Source organism: Salmo salar, chromosome 22 (genome assembly GCF_965601325.2).
Source record: "Salmo salar chromosome 22, fSalSal1, whole genome shotgun sequence".
Taxonomy (NCBI): domain Eukaryota; kingdom Metazoa; phylum Chordata; class Actinopteri; order Salmoniformes; family Salmonidae; genus Salmo; species Salmo salar.
In genome coordinates this window covers 42,785,500-42,808,802 of record NC_138312.1, presented here as the reverse complement: position 1 = coordinate 42,808,802, position 23,303 = coordinate 42,785,500, and the positions used below count along the sequence as shown (strand labels likewise).

The 23,303-nt window shown below is 43.9% G+C and overlaps 1 protein-coding gene across 6 annotated transcripts in view; it reads right to left on the bottom strand.

The window, feature by feature from the left end:
- LOC106583499 (plasma membrane calcium-transporting ATPase 1) overlaps positions 1-23,303 on the bottom strand; it is a 157,752-nt gene that overhangs the window by 6,000 nt on the left and 128,449 nt on the right. For 3 of the 6 annotated variants that reach the window (XM_082967623.1, XM_014167743.3, XM_014167746.3), the window contains one exon: positions 7,576-7,758. In XM_082967623.1, the coding sequence (XP_082823749.1) occupies positions 7,576-7,758 (183 nt within the window). Of the gene's footprint in view, positions 1-3,049; positions 3,261-7,575; positions 7,759-23,303 lie in introns of all 6 variants that reach the window. The other 3 variants (XM_014167745.3, XM_045705778.2, XM_082967624.1) reach the window with 2 other exon arrangements.

Genomic DNA, 23,303 nt, shown 5'->3' with positions numbered 1-23,303 from the left:
CTGGGGATACGGGTCAGAGGTTAAAGGTGACATCTCGACAAAACAGTTTTAGTCCTTAAGCTATTTTAAGTCCACTTTGTACCGTGTTTGTGCTGCCACAATGTTGTGTTGCTCCCATGCTGATTTGTCATGTGTTGCTTCCATGCTGTGTTGCTGTCTTAACTCTCTCTTTATGTAGTGTTGTGGTGTCTGTTGTCGTGATGTGTGTATTGTCCTATATATTTATTTTTAATCCCAGCCCCCTTCTCCGCAGGAGGCCTTTTTTCCTCTTGGCAGGCCGTCACTGTAAATAAGAATTTGTTCTTAACTGACTTGCCTAGTTAAAGTAAAAAATATTGGTTAAATGAAAAATGAAAAACAATGTATGTAAAGAGGTTAATGACTTATTTCTATAGTTATATATTTTCCATATTCTTCAGTCCTAATCGTCTTTTCTTTTTTAATCATATTCAGAGTTTTCTCAGACTTTAGTCAGCTTTGTAAATCTGTTGCATGCACCACGTCTTCCATTCCTCCAGAACTTCAGTGTGTGACCAATGACTGCAACTCCACCTCTTTAAGCCCAGGGTTTTAAGTCCTCATATATGTGTGTGTGCTTGTGTATTTTTCTGTGTGTACTGCTCTGTGTTCCTAAGTCTTCTCGTGTCTGTCTGTGTATGTGTGTTTGTATGTGCGTAATGTACATGTCGGTATGTGTGGGTGTATTTTTGCGTGTTTTCTGTCTCAAAGTCCTCTCATATCCATCTGATCTCTGTGTTCCTCTCATGTGAGTGTTTTGGCGGATGCCAAGATACACCAATGTACCGCAGGCATCCATAACCCTTTTTACATAGATAGCCATATTTCTCCCACAGTTATCTTTTTTCTCCATAAATCTCTTTTAGTGAGAGAGCATGCTGTCATGGTGGAATAAGTCAGCACTGGGGTCGCTTGCCAAGCCTTAAAAAAAAGAACATACTGAGGGATAAGTTCTCCCTGAATAGCGGGACTGAGAGAGAGGGAGGAGAGAGAGGGACAGATAGGGAGGAGAGAAAGGGACTGAGAGAGGGGGACAGAGAGTGAGAGTTTCTAAATCCTCTTGTTTATGTCTGTTTGTGTGTGTCTCTGTTTGGAAGGAGAGGCAGTGCGGTGTCGTGATGCGAGGAACAACACCCCTCTCCCCCTTTTCTCTCCTCTCACTCCCTCCCTTTAGCAAAGGGCAAGGTCACACCCCCATCCCCCAACCTTCTCCTCTCTCACTACTGAGCTCATCTCTCTTACGACTGCAGTCCATCACCATCCCCAGAACTAATGGACTCTCTATACACTAATAATACAGATGACTACATCACTTCTAGTCACAGAATCACTCACACAGTCATACATTCACTAACTCTTTCCCACACATGTTTTCTCAGGGCTGGAGATGGACATGGAGATGGCTGAGCTATCAGCCAATGAACTGGGACTAGATCTTTAAGGTTCCTTATGTGTCCTTAGTGCCAGTTGGAGAGAAGGTAGGAAAGACATGCTTTCTGAAGTCACAGTATGTAGCCACTGGAAGAAGAAAAGACTAACAAATACTAACACCACGCACACGAACCTGTCGCCAGCCAGCCAGCCAGACAGAGACAGAGAGACAGAGAGACAGAGAGACAGAGAGACAGACAGACAGACAGACAGACAGACAGACAGACAGACAGACAGACAGACAGACAGACAGACAGACAGACAGACAGACAGACAGACAGACAAGTGCAGAAGCAGCTCAGGAAATGGAGAGTGATGTCATTAGAAAACACAACTAACCCTTCACTATTAACCCTTGTGAGACCTCCTGGGCCCTGCCTCATAACAGCGTCTCAGATTAAAGCCTGTCCGCAGGATTGAACTGTTTTAGGTATTACCCTGTGTGAGATTAGCCTCGCCTGGAGTCAGAAGTCACATGGATTTAACTATTTTAGATTATACCCTGTGAGATTGTCCTTGCCTGGAGTCAGGAATCACATGGATTTAACTATTTTAGGTATTACCCTGTGAGATTGGCCTTGTCTGGAGTCAGGAATCACATGGATTTAACTATTTTAGATATTACCCTGTGTGAGATTAGCCTTTGCTGGAGTCAGGAATCACATGGATTTAACTATTTTAGATTATACCCTGTGAGATTAGCCTCGCCTGGAGTCAGGAATCACATGGATTTAACTATTTTAGATATTACCCTGTGAGATTGGCCTTGTCTGGAGTCAGGAATCACATGGATTTAACTATTTTAGATTATACCCTGTGAGATTAGCCTCGCCTGGAGTCAGGAATCACATGGATTTAACTATTTTAGATATTACCCTGTGTGAGATTAGCCTGGCCTGGAGTCAGGAATCACATGGATTTAACTATTTTAGATATTACCCTGTGTGAGATTAGCCTCGCCTGGAGTCAGGAATCACATGGATTTAACTATTTTAGATATTACCCTGTGTGAGATTAGCCTCGCCTGGAGTCAGGAATCACATGGATTTAACTATTTTAGATATTACCCTGTGTGAGATTAGCCTCGCCTGGAGTCAGGAATCACATGGATTTGGCCATTTATTTCCTGCCTATTCCTTTAGGTTGATCTGGCCTCACTGAGATGTCTCACCAGGGTTAATACATGCAGATCATATTAGGAGTTTGGAGAACTCCAACCCCACGATGCACTGGGAGAAGCCGTAGGAGAGATGCAAAGTGAACCGAGGAAGCAGGACGGTTTTTCTGTGTAGTAGCAAGGGGTGAGTAAACGAGTGCAGTACATGGAGAGAGAGAGGGATAATGAGTGAAAGAGTAGAAGAGAGAGAGAACTCAAGAATATGAGATGGAGAGGTAGAGAAAAAGTGAGAGACTTAGTTAGAGAAGGTAATCAGCAGGCATCGGCAGGCTGTGGTTGGGGTAATGATGGCCAATCATTCAAACAAACAAACAAACAGTCAGTCAGTCATGCATCATTCAGCATTCTGATTGGAGGAGAAGGAGGAGGCGGCAGAAAAGACAGCTTGTTGTTAACGGGACGCCATGGCGACCGCTCACTCACTGCCTGCAGTGGAGGAGGAAGCAGCGACGGCAGGAGTAAGAAGGGGCGGGGCCCCGGCAGAGTTGGCAGACAGGGAGGAAGAGGAAAGCCCTACGTGGGTGGGGCTAGAGACTGTTTTGGCGTCGTTGTGCTGGCTGACCACTGAGGGTTGGCGTCTCAATGCCCCCGGCACCGGAGCCTGACCCGTCTGGAACGTATAGACCACGTCCATCTGCAAACAACAGCCCACAGCACAGTCAGAGAGAGAAGAAAGGAGAGAAAGAAAGAGAGGGGGGTGGGTGAGGAGAGAGAGGGTGAGAGGGAGCAGAAGAGAGAGAAAGAGGGAGGATAAAAAAAAGAGAGAGAGAGGAGAGAGAGAAGAAAGAGAGAGAGAGAGAAGGGGAGAGATAGCAGAAAGAGACCCTGCATGGGCAGAGCAGAAACAATGGTTATGAAAATAGAGAAAATCCCCAAATTGTTAGTTGGAAGGGAGAGAAGGGGGGATTGGTGAAATTGAGGGACTGGAATGCTTGCCACTGAATGAAAGGGGGGACATTCTGTTGTGACAGAGGAAAGGCTGAGCGCACCGGTGGGAATGAGGGAGCGAGCGATGGAGAGAAACACAAAAGAAGATGGCAGACAGAGTGTTTCTACAGGCCACTGATAAGTTTGGTGTGAAGTCGTCCTCCTTTTCCCAATTATGTCCTGGTTGTGTTTGACTAACCAGCCGTACTCACAAATACAACCGCAGCGCACAGCCCACCAGGATTAGACAGGGGGAGGGAAGGGAGTCGTAGGGGGGGGGGGATAAGGACCCAATTAGCTCACTGCCTCTCTCAGTCACCCTCTTCCTCCCATCTCTCCGTCCTCCCCAGGAGAGAGAGAGAACGCTCTACTGCTTCTCCTCTCAGCACTTCCTTTATCAGTGTGATAGAGGGAGGAGGGGAGGGAGGAGATGAATAAGAACATTTGGCTGAGGAAATTGAACGTCGGAATGGGAATAAAAATCTGGAGCAAACAAAATAAACGACCTTGGGAGAAACTAATAAGGAGCAGCAATTATGGCGTTGTGTTCCAATGAACGAGGAAAATTTGTCAACATTAAAACATGTTAGTTAGTTCTAAATTTACACACAGTGTATGTAAATATACTGATAAAATCACAGTCTAAAAACTACACATACAACAGAGATTCTAAACTAGTCTTATTGAACCCAGCATATGAAATACCACTAACATAACAAAGACAAAATGTATATCTATTATTCTGGTCAATCAAATCGAAAGTCTTTCCATCATCAAGCATTAGAGTTAATATATAGTAGCAGAGGGAGAAAGGAAAGAGGGATAGAGAAGGAAGTAGAGAGATCAATCAATTCAAGAAGAGAGAAACAGAAAGAAACAGTGAGACAGAGAGAGTTGCATATTTCAGTTGAAGAAGAGGGTAGAAGGTTAGTCAGTTACATGGTGCGCAAATAGTATAGCCTTCTGGAGTGGGTGAAAGGATTAGAGAAAGAAAAAGTGAAAGAGAGAGAGAGAGAGAGAGACAGAAAGACAGAGGAAGAAGGAGAGAGAGACAAAGACAGAGGAAGAAGAAAGAGAGAGAGAGAGACAGAAAGAGAGGAAGAAGAAAGAGAGAGACAGAAAGACGGAGGAAGAAGAGAGAGACAGAAAGACAGAGGAAGAAGAGAGAGAGCACAGAGATAGGACTGGAGTCCGTCACAGGGATGAAAGAGTTAAAAATTGAACATTAATGTAGATATTCCGCAGACTGAGAGACTCTCCATCTAGGAAAAGCCTGAACTCTTTTTGACCCACCGTATGAGACGGACATATACGTTTACATCCAAATAACAACACAACAAACGAATCATCCTCTGCCCACTCTACAGGGGTTTAACTGCAGGCAGTATGTTGTTTCAGCATAAGCCATGGCTAATGACGCCCATATGGAGACAGAGGAATAGCCTCTGGACATGCTACGATCGGAGCTAGTTTATTCCTGTAGGAGGGGAACCAAAGCTCGTCTTCTGGAAACATCTCTAAGCCCACTTTATTGTAGCGCCACGGCCTAAGAATTCTGCCCCCCCCCCCCACACACACACACACACACACACACACACTACATCTGTCTCGGCAGAAAGGACCCAACCTGGCTGATGCGTCACCCATTGTGGGGGAAAACGGGCCGTTCTAAAAAACATAGAGCGAGAGGAGGTATTTTAAAAAATGGGGAACACCCCAAAACTCTCCTTCGTATGCAACCGCAGAGAAGGACACCCTGTGGAGAACCCCAGGAGTTGACAGGTGTGTGTGTCCCACTACATAAAGCATTTGGAGACCTGGTGAAAAGCTCTATTTGATTAGTCTCTGGAGGGGCGGGAGGAAGAAAGAAAGAAAGAGAGACTGAAAGTCATCCATTACAACTTTCTCCATTAGATTATATAGAGATGTGTCTAGCTGTGTTGGTGGGTAGTGCCTCTCTGTCCCCAGGCCAGCATCCAGTGTGCCTGAGTCTCTAAGCGACCAGGCAGTATTTCCACTCCCCCAGTAAGACCCAGAGCTACTGACAAACAGCACCTCACATCCCAGGGCCCATACTCATAAATCATCTCAGAGAACGAGCGCTGATCTAAGGATGAGCTCCCCGCTATCCGTATGAACGTATTAATTTTGATCAAAAAGGCAGAACTGATCCTAGACCAGCACTCCTACCCGGCAATGCTCGATACATACGGCTCCTGGTTTCTCATCTCCCTCTGATATTACCCATCTGGATCCCAAACCACTATTGTAGGATTTACTGATATATAATTACTGCATCCCGTAGGTGGTGACATGTTACAGACAGAAGAGACAGAGCAGAGGTGACACTGACAGGAAATCAAACCAGATCCATCAGACCGTGTGTCACAGTTCCACTGTCAGGTTGTCATGAGGCCGCATTTCCCTCAGACAACAACACCCACCTGTCTGTCTTCACAGGAGACAGCAGCAGAGACATTTACGTTCCAGTCATTTAGAGAAAAACTTATTTAAACTCTTAAGTCTCAGAGAGACTTAGAATGACTGCATTCAAACAGGGAGTCTGAAACAACCACATAAGACCAGCACCATGTAAGATCTTCTAAAAAATACATACAGTACCAGTCAAAAGTTTGGACACCTACTCATTCAAGGGTTTTTCTTTATTTAAACTATTTCACTACTAGTATGTCCAGAGGTGTCCAGACTTTTGACTGGTACTGTATATAAACACGCACACACACAGATCATGGGCATTAATATGGAATTGCTAGAGACGTGACCCAGGTGTTCGTTCGATTAGTTTGATATTTACGGACACAACCTAGTCATTCGTTCTTTATGTTTGTTCGTTCATGCCTGCTGGCAATGTTCTTATCCCTTGCTTGCAAGCTAGCCAGCTAGCTACGGCTAACACAGTCACAACCTCTGCAGCTATAATAACAGCAAAATAGCTGTTTTCTATTGCCATTTCGAAAGATCCATAACAATGAGCTGATAATGGCCTGGCATAGCTAGAAAAGTTTGCCTTCTCATCAGGACACTCATCAACACTGACTGTTAATTGCAAGGAGATCACATTGCATATAAAACACTAGGCTAGAAGATATCTAAATAGTTTGTTGTTAGCAAACCTTCCAATATGACAACCAAATTCTAAAATACCTGATGCTGAAAACAGATGGTAAAACTAAAAATGTGGGAGGATTTTACAGCTTTAGTGGCAGAGGGGACCGGAGAAAACCATATTCATCACTCACCACGTTAGATCATCAGATGCTCCAAAAAAAAGATGTCTCTGCGAAAACAAATCAACGCTAGCTAGCTACGTTTTTTTCGTCATTGGACTTGTGTTTACAATGTATCCAATGTCAGTTTGTGTGGTTGTTGGTTTAGCTTTCTGTAACTTTCTGTATGTGTAGGCACATATTGCGTCATGATTTCAAGGTGTCCAAATATCTTTTCCAATTAACCCAATATATTTTCCAACTGTCCTGTTATCTGGTTTTAATGTCTATTCTAGAATGCCCTCCCAGCCAATTAGAAACAAGTATTAAACAATGCTGTGGTATTAACATAAGCACATATACATATATACCAATAAAAGCCCAGTAACAGTTATCAAAACAGTCATGGTAAAAGAAAGAGGTCCTCTTCTTCTATTTGAAAGGACCACTACACCTAGAGAACAGACCACTCCTCAAGAGAGAGCATCTCTGCTCTTATGGTCTTGAAGACCTTCTGTAGGTCTTCTCCCCTGTTCACTTCTTGATTCTGAAAAGCCTGGGGAGAGGGAGGGAGGGATAGAGAGGGAGAGGAGTACCCAATGCTCTCAACACCATTTAGATGGTCTTCTCCTCCTACAGTATACCTGTGAAACCCCTGGACAGGACTGGAAGAAAGCAAGGGAGATAGAGGGAGAGATGGGGGAACCTGCTAAGGCGAGAGCAGGTGATGGTATTTGAGGACTCCCCAGTGCGTATCAGACTGGTGATGGTATTTGAGGACCCCCCGGTGCATACCTGAGTCTGGATGCGGTTGAGGCCCCTGAACCAGAGGACCTGACCCCTACGGAGCTCCATCTCAGCGTGGTCGATCTCATCGTCCCCCTCATTCATCTCGTTTTCGGGGACATCCTCCTTATGGGTGCCGTGGCCAGCCTCCTTTAGGAACTTCAGGTGGTGGGTGGGGATGGCTGAGATCAGCTGGAGGAGAGAGAGACACCATGAGAAGCTTTCTTTATCTTTTTTTTCCTTCATTTTTGTGGAGTGGTTGAAAAACAAGTTTTAATGACTCCAACCTAAGTGTATGTAAACTTCCGACTTCAACTGTGTGTATAGTTATATTTTATATATAGTTATATTTTATATATAGTTATATTTATATATATATATATATATATATATATATATATATATATATATATATATATATATATATATATATATATACATACATACACACACACATACATACACACTATATATACACAGAATATATATATACACTGCTCAAAAACATAAAGGGAACACTAAAATAACACATTCTAGATCTGAATGAATGAAATAATCTTAAATACTTTTTTCTTTACATAGTTGAATGTGCTGACAACAAAATCACACAAAAATAATCAATGGAAATCCAATTTATCAACCCATGGAGGTCTGGATTTGGAGTCACACTCAAAATTAAAGTGGAAAACCACAATACAGGCTGATCCAACTTTGATGTAATGTCCTTAAAACAAGTCAAAATGAGGCTCAGTAGTGTGTGTGGCCTCCACGTGCCTGTATGACCTCCCTACAACGCCTGGGAATGCTCCTGATGAGGTGGCGGATGGTCTCCTGGGGGATCTCCTCCCAGACCTGGACTAAAGCATCCGCCAACTCCCGGACAGTCTGTGGTGCAATGTGGCGTTGGTGGATGGAGCGAGACATGATGTCCCAGATGTGCTCAATTGGATTCAGGTCTGGGGAACGGGCGGGCCAGTCCATAGCATCGATGCCTTCCTCTTGCAGGAACTGCTGACACACTCCAGCCACATGAGGTCTAGCATTGTCTTGCATTAGGAGGAACCCAGGGCCGACCTCACCAGCATATGGTCTCACAAGGGGTCTGAGGATCTCATCTCGGTACCTAATGGCAGTCAGGCTACCTCTGGCGAGCACATGGAGGGCTGTGCGGCCCCCCAAAGAAATGCCACCCCACACCATGACTGACCCACCGCCAAACCGGTCATGCTGGAGGATGTTGCAGGCAGAACGTTCTCCACGGCGTCTCCAGACTCTGTCACGTCTGTCACTTGTGCTCAGTGTGAACCTGCTTTCATCTGTGAAGAGCACAGGGCGCCAGTGGCGAATTTGCCAATCTTGGTGTTCTCTGGCAAATGCCAAACGTCCTGCACGGTGTTGGGCTGTAAGCACAACCCCCACCTGTGGACGTCGGGCCCTCATACCACCCTCATGGAGTCTGTTTCTGACCGTTTGAGCAGACACATGCACATTTGTGGCCTGCTGGAGGTCATTTTGCAGGGCTCTGGCAGTGCTCCTCCTGCTCCTCCTTGCACAAAGGCGGAGGTAGCGGTCCTGCCGCTGGGTTGTTGCCCTCCTACGGCCTCCTCCACGTCTCCTGATGTACTGGCCTGTCTCCTGGTAGCGCCTCCATGCTCTGGACACTCCGCTGACAGACACAGCAAACCTTCTTGCCACAGCTCGCATTGATGTGCCATCCTGGATGAGCTGCACTACCTGAGCCACTTGTGTGGGTTGTAGACTCCGTCTCATGCTACCACTAGAGTGAAAGCACCGCCAGCATTCAAAAGTGACCAAAACATCAGCCAGGAAGCATAGGAACTGAGAAGTGGTCTGTGGTCACCACCTGCAGAACCACTCCTTTATTGGGGGTGTCTTGCTAATTACCTATAATTTCCACCTGTTGTCTATTCCATTTGCACAACAGCATGTGAAATTTATTGTCAATCAGTGTTGCTTCCTAAGTGGACAGTTTGATTTCACAGAAGTGTGATTGACTTGGAGTTACATTGTGTTGTTTAAGTGTTCCCTTTATTTTTTTGAGCAGTGTATATACAGACACACTACATTACCAAAAGTATGTAGACACTTCTTGTCGAACATCTCATTCCAAAATCATCTCATTCCAAAATCATGAGGTCAGGGTTCTGTGGCTGAATACATATATATATGTATTGAACATTTCTGGGCAGAACTGAAAAAGCGTGTGCGAGCAAGGAGGCCTACAAACCTGACTCAGTTACACCAGCTCTGTCAGGAGGAATGGGCCAAAATTCACCCAATTTATTGTGGAAGCTTGTGGAAGGCTACCCGAAACGTTTGACCCAAGTTAAACAATTTAAAGGCAATGCTACCAAATACTAATTGAGTGTATGTAAACTTCTGACCCGCTGGGAATGTGATGACAGAAATAAAAGCTGAAATAAATCATTCTCTCTTCAATTATTCTGACATTTCACATTCTTAAAATAAAGTGGGGATCCTAACTGACCTAAAACAGGGAATTTTTTCCTAGGATTAAATGTCAGGAATTGTGAAAAACTGAGTTTAAATGCATTTGGCTAAGGTGTATGTAAACTTCCAACTTCAATATATATATTACACACACACTACATGACCAAAAGTATGTAGACACTTCTTGTCGAACATCTCATTCCAAAATCATCTCATTCCAAAATCATGAGGTCAGGGTTCTGTGGCTGAAATAGCCGAATTCACTAATTTGAAGGGGTATCCATATATATACACAAAGGTTAGTGGATTTTGCTATTTCAGCCACACCCGTTGTTGACAGGTATATAAAATTGAGCACACAGCCATGCAATCTCCATAGTCAAACAATGCCAGTAGAATAGGGAGGACCTTTTATACCATCATAAGAAGGTTAATGTCCATTTTAGTATTCCTAATTCTATGTCTCCAGTATACTATTAAAGAGCTCTGACCTGAAATGAACACCTCATCTGATATATATGTAAAAGCTCCAGTGGTTTTTTTTCTCACATCATATTTCTTGGCAGGCTATTACATGCATTAATAACTCTTCATTTGAATTTATATCGGTTCACTAACTCATAATTAAATTAAATTCACGGTTTGAAATGAATTAATTCAGTCCACACCCTGTAGTTCTATCAGTGATTAGTTCACCTTATCAATTCCCTTCAGGATCTGAAGTGAATACAGAGATCCTATCAAATGACTATAATTCTATGGTGTTGAATGGAGATACATATTCATGACTATTGAATGGTTCTATTTAATTATGTGGGGGCCAATCAGTTTTTCCTCATGTGAATGTTTCTAAGGCCTGGATTGGCTGAGCAGAGAGTTGACAAACCAGAATGCTCCAACACTGAACCCAACGAACTGAGGTTACATACCAAACGTCACCCTATTCCCTATATAGTGCACCACATAGAGAGGGAACAGGGTGCCATTTGGGATGCAGCCTGAAATAAACTGTGGTGTCAGTAAAATGATGGCAAACTTTCTTGCTGTACCATTCCTTGGGGTGGACGTAAAGATACTATGGTAATGTGATGCGGTGTGTATATTAGGTTCTCTTGTCTGCATTTCGAACATGGTACACTTATGTAATGCTTTAGCAGTAGTTATTGGGGAACATAATAAAAAAATACTACTAAATACTTCTAATTAATTTAGTCACCTCTGAAATATTATGCTTTCAAAAACTCCCATACACACAAGCAAGCACACACACACACCGCTCTGCAGTATACTATTTTAAAGAGCTCTGACCTGAAATTAACACCTCGTCTGATCTATATGTAAAAGTGCCAGTGTTTTTTTTCTCCCATCATATTTCTTGGCAGGCATTAATAACTCTTCATTTGAACCTATAATCGGTTCACTAACTGATAATTCAATTCATGGTTTGAAATTAGTTAATTCAGTCCATGCCCTCTAGTTCGCCCAGTGATTAGTTTGCCTTATCAATTCCCTTCAGGATCTGAAGTTAATGCAAGGTCATTTCTCAGGCCCAGACTAAAGTCAGGGTTGAACACAGAGATCCTATTAAATGACTGTAATTCTATGGTTTTGCAAGCATGGAGATACACACACGTTATTTATCAATAACAGCTGGTGCGCGATGTGTAATATTAAGGTAGTCTCAAGGTATTGCTCGCCTGAGGAAGAGTACCTCATGATAAGCTGTAGACCACACTATCTACCAAGAGAGTTTTCAGCAATATTTTCGTAGCTGTCTATTTACCACCACAAACCGCACTAAGAACTCACTCAACAAGCTGTATAAGGCCATAATCAAACAAGAAAATGCTCATCCAGAAGCGGTGCTGTCACATGTGCAACCAGAGGAGAAAAAAAAAACTCTAGACCACCTTTACTCCACACACAGAGACGTGTACAAACCTCTCCCTTGCCCTCTATCCTCCTGATTCCTGCTTACAAGCAAAAACTAAAGCAGGAAGTACTAGTGACTCGCTCAATACGGAAGTGGTCAGATCACTTGGATGCTACGTGACAGGACTGTTTTTCTAGCACAGACTGAGAAATGTTCCGGGATTCATCCAATGGCATTGAGGAGTATACCACCTCTGTCACCAGCTTCATCAATAAGTGCATTGATGACATCATCCCCACAGTGACCGTACGTACATATCCCAACCAGAAGCCATGGATTACAGGCTAAATCTGCACTGAGTTAAAGGCTAGAGCTGCCGCTTTCAAGGAGTGGGACACTAATCCGAATGCTTAGAAGAAATCCCGCTATGCCCTCAGAAGAACAATCAAACAGGCAAAGCGTCAATACAGGACTAAGGGTGAATCCTACTCCACCGGCTCTGACGCTCATCGGATGTGGCAGGGCTTGTAAACTATTACGGACTACAAAGGGTAACCCAGTCGCGAGCTATCCAGTGACGCGAGCCTACCGGATGGGCTAAATGCCTTTTAAGCTCGTTTTGAGGCAAGCAACACTGAAGCATGCATGAGAGCACCAGCTGCTCCGGACGACTGTGTGATCACACTCTCCGTAGCCGATGTGAGCAAGATCTTTAAACAGGTCAACATTCACAAGGCCGCAGGACCAGATGGATTACCAGGACATGTACTCAGAGCATGCGTGGACCAACTGGCAAGTGTCTTCACTGACATTTTCTCCCTGACCGAGTCTGTAATACCTACATGTTTCAAGCAGACCACCATAGTCCCTGTGCCCAAGAAAGCGAAGGCAACCTACCTAAATCCTGGACTTCCTGACAGGCCGCCCGCAGGTGATAAGGGTAGGCAACAACTCATCTGCCATGCTGATCCTCAATAAGGGGGCCCCTCAGGCGAGCATGCTTAGTCCCCTCCCGTACTCCCTGTTCCCCCATGACTGCGTGGCCAAGCATGACTCCAACACCATCATTAAGTTTGCTGACGACACAACGGTGGTAGGCCTGGTCACCGACAATGATGAGACAGCCTATAGGGAGGAGGTCAGAGACCTGGCAGTGTCTCTACCTCAACGTGAGCAAGACAAAGGAGATGATCGTGGACTACAGAAAGAGGTTGTCCGAACACACCCCCATTCACATCGACGGGGCTGTAGTGGAGCGATTTGAGAGTTTCCAGTTCATTTGTGTCCACATCACCAACAAACTATCATGGTCCAAACACTCCAAGAAAGTCGTGAAGAGGGCATGACAACACCTTTCCCCCCCCCAGGAGGCTGAAGAGATTTGGCATGGGTCCCCAGATCCTCAAAAAGTTATACAGCTGCACCAGAGGGCATCCTGACCGGTTGCTTCACCGCCTGGTATGGCAACTGCTCGGCATGCGACCGTAAGGCGCTACAGAGGGTAGTGCGAATGGCCGAGTACATCACTTGGGCCAAGCTTCCTGCCATCCAGGACCTATATACTAGGCGTGTCTGAGGAAGGCCCAATTCTTTCGAAGACTCCAGTCACCCAAGTCATAGACTGTTCTCTCTGTTCCCGCATGGAAACCGGTACCGGAGCGCCAAGACTACTGAACAATTAATCAAATGGCCACCCGGACTATTTGAATTGACATCCCCCCCTTTGTTTTTACACTGCTGCTACTCACCGTGTATTACCTATGCATAGTCACTTTACCCCTACCTACATGTACATATTACCTCAACTAACATGTACCCCTGCACATTGACTTGGTACCGGTACCCCCTGTACATTATTGTAATTATATATTTTTTCTTAACTATATTTTCTTAAAACTGCATTGTTGGTTAAGGGCTTGTAAGTAAGCATTTCACGGTATTCGGCACATTTGACAAATACAATTTTAATTGATTTGATGACTATTTCTATTTAATAGTTCTTCTTAATTCTGTGTTTGCCAGTTTTTCCGCATGTGACTGTTACGAAGACCTGGATTGGCTAAGCAGACAGTTGCCTAACCAGCATGCCCCAGCACTGAACCCAACAGACTGAGGCTGCAGCCCAAATATCACCCTATTCTTTATATAGTGCATTGGATAAAACAAACTGTGGTGTCGGGAGAAGGATGGTAAACTCTCTTGCTGTACCATTCCTTGGGGTGGAGGTATAGATACTGATGTGTGTGTGTTATGTTCTCGTCTGCATTTCACACATGGGACACTTATGTAACAAGTCATGATGACTCAAATTCACTTAGTCACCTCTGAATGGTTATGCTGTCAAAGACACCCACACACACAACCGCGCACATACTCACTGGAGGCCATCATCGTAGATGTAATGTTATAGGTTGATACAGGGAGACTGACAGTAGTTTGTTCTACCTGGTTTATAGAGATCTCTATCAATTCAATTCAATTCATATTCGGATGGGAAACAAACACAGCAAAAAAAGAAATGTCCCTTTTTCAGGACCCTGTCTTTCAAATATAATTCGTAAAAATCCAAATAACTTCACAGATTTTCATTGTAAAGGGCTTAAACACTGTTTCCCATGCTTGTTCAATGAACCATAGACAATTAATGAACATGCACCTGTGGAACGGTCGTTAAGACACTAACAGCTTACAGACGATATGCAATTAAGGTCACAGTTATGAAAACATAGGACACTATGGAGGCCTTTCTATTGACTCTGAAAAACACCAAAAGAAATATGCCCAGGGTCCCTGCTCATCTGCGTGAACGTGCCTTAGGCATGCTGCAAGGAGGCAAGAAGCCAGGGCGATAAATTGCAATGTCCGTATTGTGAGACGCCTAAGACAGAGCTACAGTGAGACAGGAAGGACAGCTGATCGTCCTCGCAGTGGCAGACCACCTGTAACACCTGCACAGGATCGGTACATCCGAACATCACACCTGCAGGACAGGTACAAGATGGCAACTACAACTGCCCAAGTTACACCAGGAATGCACAATCCCTCCATCAGTGCTCAGACTGTCCGCAAAAGGCTGAGAGAGGCTGGACTGAGGGCTTGTAGGCCTGCTGTAAGGCAGGTCCTCACCAGACATCACCGGCAACAACGCCGTCTATGGGCACAAACCCACCGTCGCTGGACCAGACAGGACTGGCAAAAAGTGCTCTTCACTGACGAGTCGCGGTTTTGTCTCACCAGGGGTGATGGTCGGATTTGCGTTTATAGTCAAAGGAATTAGCGTTACACCGAGGCCTGTACTCTGGAGTGGGATCAATTTGGAGATGGAGGGTCCGTCATGGTCTGGGGCGGTGTGTCACATCATCATCGGACTGAGCTTGTTGTCATTGCAGGCAATCTCAACGCTGTGCGTTACAAGGAAGACATCCTCCTCCCTCATGTTGTACCCTTCTTGCAGGCTCATCTTGACATGACCCTCCAGCATGACAATGCCACCAGCCATACTGTGATTTCCTGCAAGACAGGAATGTCAGTGTTTTGCCATGGCCAGCGAAGAGCCCGGATCTCAATCGCATTGAGCACGTCTGGGACCTGTTGGATCAGAGGGTGAGGGCTAGGGCCATTCCCCCCATAAATGTCTGGGAACTTGCAGGTGCCTTGGTGGAAGAGTGGGGTAACATATCACAGCAAGAACTGGTAAATCTGGTGCAGTCCATGAGGAGGAATGCACTGCAGTATTTAATGCAGCTGGTGGCCACACCAGATACTGACTGTTACTTTTGATTTTGATCCCCCCTTTTTCAGGGACAGATTATTCCATTTCTGTTAATCACATGTCTGTGGAACTTGTTCAGTTTATGTCTCAGTTGTTGAATCTTGTTATGTTCATACAAATATTTACACATGTTAAGTTTGCTGAAAATAAACGCAGTTGACAGTGAGAGGACATTTTTTTGTTGCTGAGTTTATGTTAACATTGCCAAAGCCAGTGATGTAGATAATAAACAAAAGTGAAATAAACAATAGAAATGAACAGTAAACATTACATTCACAGAAGTTCTAAAGGAATAAAAACATTTTAAATGTCATATTATGTATATATACAGTGTTGTAACAATGTGCAAATGGTTAAATAAATAAACTTAAATATGGGTATTTACAGTGGTGTTTGTTCTTCACTGGTTGCCCTTTTCTTGTGGCAAGAGGTCACAAATCTTGCTGCTGTGATGGCACACTGTGGTATTTCACCCAGTAGATATGGGAGTTTATGAAAATGGTGTTTGTTTTCGAATCCTTCGTGGATCTGTGTAATCTGAGGGAAATATGTGTCTCTAATATGGTCATACATTTGGCAGGAGGTTAGGAAGTGCAGCTCAGTTTCCACCTCATTTTGTGGGCAGTGTGCACATAGCCCGTCTTCTCTTGAGAGCCAGATCTGCCTACAGTGGCCTTTCTCAATAGCAAGGCTATGCTCACTGAGTCTGTACATAGTCAAAGCTTTCCTTAAGTTTGGGTCAGTCACGGTGGTCAGGTATTCTGTCACAGTGTACTCTCTGTTTAGGGCCAAATAGCATTCTAGTTTGCTTAATTTTTTTGTGAATTCTGTCCAATCTGTCAAGTAATTATATTTTTGTTTTCTCATGATTTGGTTGGGTCTAATTGTGTTGCTGTCCTGGGGCACTGTGCGGTCTGCTTGTGTTTGTGAGCAGAGCTCCAGGACGAGCTTGCTTAAGGGACACTTCTCCAGGTTCATCTCTCTGTAGGTTATGGCTTTGTTATGGAAAGTTTGGGAATCGCTTCCTTTTAGGTGATAGTAGAATTTAATGGGTGTTTTTTGGATTTTGATAATTAGCAGGTATTGGCCTAATTCTGCTCTGCATGCATTATTTGGTGTTTTACGTTGTACACAGAGGATAATTCTGAATACAGTCTCAATTTGGTGTTTGTCCCATTTTGTGAATTCTTGGTTGGCGAGTGGACCCCAGACCTCACAACCATAAAGGGCAATGGGTTCTATAACTGATTCAAGTATTTTTAGACAGATCCTAATTGGTATGTTGAATTTTATGTTCCTTTTGTTGGCATATGTCATGACGTTGGCCTGTGGGTAAGGTTTATGACCCCCCATAAATACCTTTCTCCCTTCCCCTCTCTCTCTGACCCTACTGAAGGACTTTTGAATAGCCTTTGTTAAATATAGAGAGTCTGGGAACATCAAACAAGTTGGGGGAAAGGAACCATATTTAGGTAATAGAACCAGTTGGAAATATACCAGGTACTTAATGAGTATGGATGTCAGTTCGGTTGTCATCTGAGACATTATGACTGATGATGACAGGACGACATAAACTGTACCTGGGAAAGTCTACACATTCTAGTTATCAAATTCACATGGAATTGTTATGCAATTTAAATGTTGGATATTGAAACTGTTTGTCAGGAGATTAAATGTAACTTTAGCTTCTAAATGAGAGAATTGGGTTTTCATAAGGAAAGAGCCCTGACCAATCAGTGGCCCACCCCTGTGAAGAGACGGGTTATAAACGATGAAACACACCCTTCTCCCCTCGCCACTATATAAGCCAGTGCAAACTGTTCCTCAGCCTGTTCCGGGTACGTGAGGTCTGCAGCCTCTGCGTTTAAAGGACTCACATGTCAAGTACAGAACTAAGCCAACCTCAGCGTGAGCTTTGGTTGTGAATGGTATGAACTTTGAACCTATTCACTACAGAAGTGATACTTCGTAGCCGTTGAGTTAGCAGTGGCCGCTGTAAACGTGGGCTAGGAAAGGACGGATGGCGTATCCAGTCTAACACACGACGAAGATACTAAAACGTATTCATTTTACCACCAGTGACATTCTTCCGAGGACAGGAAGATCTCTGTTGGCCAACATCGCCAGCATCTACGACCAACCTACCGAAGCGCAGCTCAGAGTAAATATTTATTGCATTTTCCTTTTCCAAATGGGCGGTAATTTAGAATGCATACGATACTGTATTTAAAATGGCATAGCTGCTTCCTCTGTTCCTCAGTCTTCCCGCTCTTTCATTCAAGCCCAACCCCCTTTCTTTGTATAACAAGCCGCCATGCCGGTTTAGCCCACTAGGACACATTCTCCTATAATTTCCTTGTAACCATATCTGTTTGTTTTGCATTTCTGTTTAATTATTTAGTTTAGTAAATAAATGATTTTAAGACAATTGATGTATGGATGACTCATAGCGAAGACTGGGTTCGTGCAGATAACCAACAATTTACGACGTTTGGAATGAGACTAACGTGAGGTAAACTAACACATCATTAAAGGAGGCTAATCGATCAGATATTATAATATCTGAAAGTTATATTAGGAAAATTATAACTTTGTAATCTGAATATTTTCCTTGGTGCCCCGACCTCCTAGTTAAGTTACAGTTACGCGATTAATCAGTTTAACCGCGTAATAATAATTACAGAGAGTTATTTGATAAACATGTCTTTCATTTTAATGATGCCAAAGACACGACATATAGAAGGCCCTTCTTGCCTTGTCTCTCAGATCGTTCACAGCTTTGTGGAAGTTACCTGTGGCGATGATGTTTAGGCAAAGGTATGTATAGTTTTTTGTGTGCTCTAGGGCAACGGTGTCTAGATGGAATTTGTATTTGTGGTCCTGGCAACTGGACCTTTTTTGGAACACCATTATTTTGGTCTTACTTAGATTTACTGCCAGGGCCCAGGTCTGGCAGAATCTGTGCAGAAGATCTAGGTGCTGCTGTAGGCCCTCCTTGGTTGGTGACAGAAGTACCAGATCATCAGCAAACAGTAGACATTTGACTTAAGATTCTAGTAGGGTGAACCCAGGTGCTGCAGACTGTTCTAGTGCCCTCGCAAATTTGTTGATACATATGTTGAAGAGGGTGGGGCTCAAGCTGCATCCCTGTCTCACCCCACAGCCCTGTGGAAAGAAATGTTTTTTGCCAATTTTAACTGCAGACTTGTTGTTTGCGTACATGGATTTCATAATGTCGTATGTTTTTCCCCCAACACTATTCCATCAACTTGTATAGCAGACACTCATGCCAAATTGAGTTGAAGGCTTTTTTGAAATCAACAAAGCATGAGAAGACTTGCCTTTGTTTGGTTTGTTTGTTTGTCAATTAGGGTGTGCAGGGTGAATACGTGGTCTGTCATACGATAATTTGGTAAAAAGCCAATTTGACATTTATTCAGTATATTGTTTTCACTGAGGAAATGTGCACGTCTGCTGTTAATGATAATGCAGAGGCTTTTTCCAAGGTATCTGTTGACGCATATCCCACAGTAGTTATTGGGGTAAAATTTGTCTCCACTTTTGTGGATTGGGGTGATCAGTCCTTGGTCCCAAATATTGGGGAAGATGCCAGAGCTAAGGATGATGTTAAAGAATTTAAGTATAGCCAATTGGAAGTTGTATATTTTATAATTTAATTGAGGATACCATCAACAACACAGGCCTTTTTGGGTTGGAGGGTTTTTATTTTGTCCTATAGTTCATTCAAGGTAATTGGAGAATCCAGTGGATTCTGGTAGTCTTTAATAGTTGATTCTAAGATTTATATTTGATCATGTATATGTTTTTGCTGTTTGTTTGTTGTTATAAAGCCAAAAAGATTGGAGAAGTGGTTTACCCATACATCTCCATTTTGGACAGATAACTCTTCTTGTTGTTGTTTGTTTAGTGTTTTCCAATTTTCCCAGAAGTGGTTAGAGTCTATGGATTCTTCAATTACATTGAGCTGATTTCTGATGTGCTGTTCCTACTTTTTCCATATTGTATTTCTGTATTGTTTTAGTGATTCACCATAGTGAAGGCGTAGACGCAGGTTTTCTGTTTTTGGTTGGACAGGTTTCTCAATTTCTTTTTTAGGGTTTTGCTTTCTTCATCAAACCGTTTGTCATTGTTGTTAATTTTCTTCGGTTTTCTGTTTGAAATTTGTAGATTTGATAGGGAAGCGGAGAGGTCAAATATACTGTTTAGATTTTCTACTGCCAAGTTTACACCTTCACTATTACAGTGGAACATTTAGTCCAGGAAGTTGTCTAAAAGGGATTGAATTTGTTGTTGCCTAATTGTTTTTTGGTAGGTTTCCACACTACATTCCTTACATTTATAGCATTTCTTAATATTACTCAGTTCTTTTGGCTTTGATGCCTCATGATTGAGTATTGTTCTGTTCAAGTAGACTGTGATTTTGCTCTGATCTGATAGGGGTGTCAGTGGGCTGACTGTGAACGCTCTGAGAGACTCTGGGATGAGGTCAGTGATAAAGTAGTCTACAGCACTACTGCCAAGAGATGAGCTATAGGTGTTGCTACCATAGGAGTCCCCTCGAAGCCTACCATTGACTATGTACATACCCAGCGTGCAACAGAGCTGCAGGAGTTGTGACCTGTTTTTGTTGGTTATGTTGTCATAGTTGTGCCTAGGGGGGCACATGGGGGAGGGAATGCTGTCATCTCCAGGCAGGTGTTTGTCCCCCTGTGTGCTGAAGGTGTCAGGTTCTTGTACGGTTTTGGCATTTAGGTTGTCACAGACTAGTACATGTCCCCGGGGCTGGAAATGATTGATTTCCCCCTACAGGATGGAGAAGCTGTCTTCATTAAAGTATGGGAATATACAGTCGTGGCCAAATGTTTTGAGAATGACACAAATATAAATTTTCACAAAGTCTGCTGCCTCAGTGTCTTTAGATATTTTTGTCAGATGTTACTATGGAATACTGAAGTATAATTACAAGCATTTCATAACTGTCGAAGGCTTTTATAGACAATTACATGAAGTTGATGCAAAGAGTCAATATTTGCAGTGTTGACCCTTCTTTTTCAAGACCTCTGCAATCTGCCCTGGCATGCTGTCAATTAACTTCTGGGCCACATCCTGACTGATGGCAGCCCATTCTTGCATAATCGATGCTTGGAGTATGTCAGAATTTGTGGGTTTTTGTTTCTCCACCCGCCTCTTGAGGATTGACCACAAGTTCTCAATGGGATTAAGGTCTGGGGAGTTTCCTGGCCATGGACCAAAAATATCAATGTTTTGTTCCCCGAGCCACTTAGTTATCACTTTTGCCTTATGGCAAGGTGCTCCATCATGCTGGAAAAGGCATTGTTTGTCACCAAACTGTTTCTGGACAGTTGGGAGAAGTTGCTCTCGGAGGATGTATTGGTACCATTCTTTATTCATGGCTGTGTTCTTAGGCAAAATTGTGAGTGAGTCCACTCCCTTGGCTGAGAAGCAACCCCACACATGAATGGTCTCAGGATGCTTTACTGTTGGCATGACACAGGACTGATGGTAGCGCTCACCTTCTCTTCTCCAGACAAGCTTTTTTCCGGATGCCCCAAACAATCGGAAAGCGGATTCATTAGAGAAAATGACTTTACCCCAGTCCTCAGCAGTCCAATCCCTGTACCTTTTGCAGAATATCAGTCTGTCCCTGATGTTTTTCCTGGAGAGAAGTGGCTTCTTTGCTGCCCTTCTTGACACCAGGCCATCCTCCAAAAGTCTTCGCCTCACTGTGCGTGCAGATGCACTCACACCTGCCTGCTGCCATTCCTGAGCAAGCTCTGTACTGGTGGTGGCCCAATCCCGCAGCTGAATCAACTTTAGGAGACAGTCCTGGCACTTGCTGAACTTTCTTGGGCGCCCTGAAGCCGTCTTCACAACAATTGAACCGCTCTCCTTGAAGTTCTTGATGATCCGATAAATGGTTGATTTAGGTACAATCTTACTGGCAGCAATATCCTTGCCTGTGAAGCCCTTTTTGTGCAAATCAATGACGACGGCACGTGTTTCCTTGCAGGTAACCATGGATGACAGAGAAAGAACAATGATTCCAAGCACCACACTCCTTTTGAAGCATCCAGTCTGTTATTCGAACTCAATCAGCATGACAGAGTGATCTCCAGCCTTGTCCTCATCAACACTCACACTTGTGTTAACGAGACAATCACTGACATGTCAGCTGGTCCTTTTGTGGCAGGGCTGAAATGCAGTGGAAATGTTTTTTGGGAATTCAATTCATTTGCATGGCAAATAGGGACTTCACAATTAATTGCAATTCATCTGCTCACTCTTCATAACATTCTGGAGTATATGCAAATTGCCATCATACAAACTGAGGCAGCAGACTTTGTGAAAATGTATATTTGTGTCATTCTCAAAACTTTTGGCCACAACTGTAGGTAGCACACAGGAGGACATTTTTCTCTCTTAAGATAATTTCCTTTTGAATTTCTAGCAAAATGTAAAATGTTCCTGTTTTGATTACTTTAATAGAGCGAGGTAGGTCTGCTCTATACCAAATTAGCATACACCCTGAGTCCCTTCCCTGTTTCACACCAGGTAGTTTGGTGGATGGGACTACCAGCTCTCTGTACCCTAGAGGGCAACCAGTGGGTCCGTCTCCTCTATACCATGTATGTAGGATGACAATGTCTGTATTTTTCTTTGGTGAAGTCCAGGTTCCTGCTCTTTAGGCCAAAGGCAGATGACCTCAGGCCTTGGATATTCCTAGAAGAGATAGTGAAGGCTTTGTGTTCCATAAAGTGTCCAATGTTGTTGGTCATGTGGTTTGGCCATGTGGTTTGGCAAGTAAGTGTGAGCGAGAGTGGGGGGCATGGGGTGGGCAGGAGGGGCATAGGCCTGATCTGAGGGGGCCTAAATGGGGTGTGGGCATGGTTGACTTGGTTGGGGTGTTGATTGATTGGGGTTGGGGTGTGGATGTGGCTGGTGGTGTTGTGGTCTGGATGTAGGTCCTCTCGGCGTGGGTCCTCTATGTGTAGGTCCAGGGGGGGTCCCGCAGGTCTGGGAGAATGTCTTGCTGGTCCGGGTGGGGTGTCTATTGATCTGTTGCGCCTGTGTGAAGTGTTGGGGCTGCGTTTGAGAGCGATGTCCTTTAGAGTCCGGGCACTGCTGCCTTGTATAGGTGGACCTGGTCATAAAGGTTGTTCAAGTCCAGGGTGGAGTGGTGGGCCAGGTAAACATTTGGTTTTGAGGCACAGTCACGGGAAATACTTGCGTTTACCCGCTGTATGGTAGCAGGGTGGAAGTCTTTTCGTGGTAGCAAGGTGGAGATAACCACTTGTGCGTTGGGGAAAGTAGAAGAAGCTTTTTCTATCACTCCCTTGAGTGCTGTGTTCTCAGGTTGTTTGTGCCTGTGTGTATTATTATGTGGCCGGGTGACCCTAGTTGGTCCTCAGACAGAAGGTCTAGGGCGCGCTGGGTGTTTGAACACCAGAATTTAGACACTGTGTTTGAGAAAAAGTTTTTTTTCATGTATACATTTTCCATTTGAGTACAATCTGTGTCTTGTGTATGTCCTTAGTGGGTGTGGGGGGCTTTTCTGTGGGGGTGGCCACCTCTCTAGTG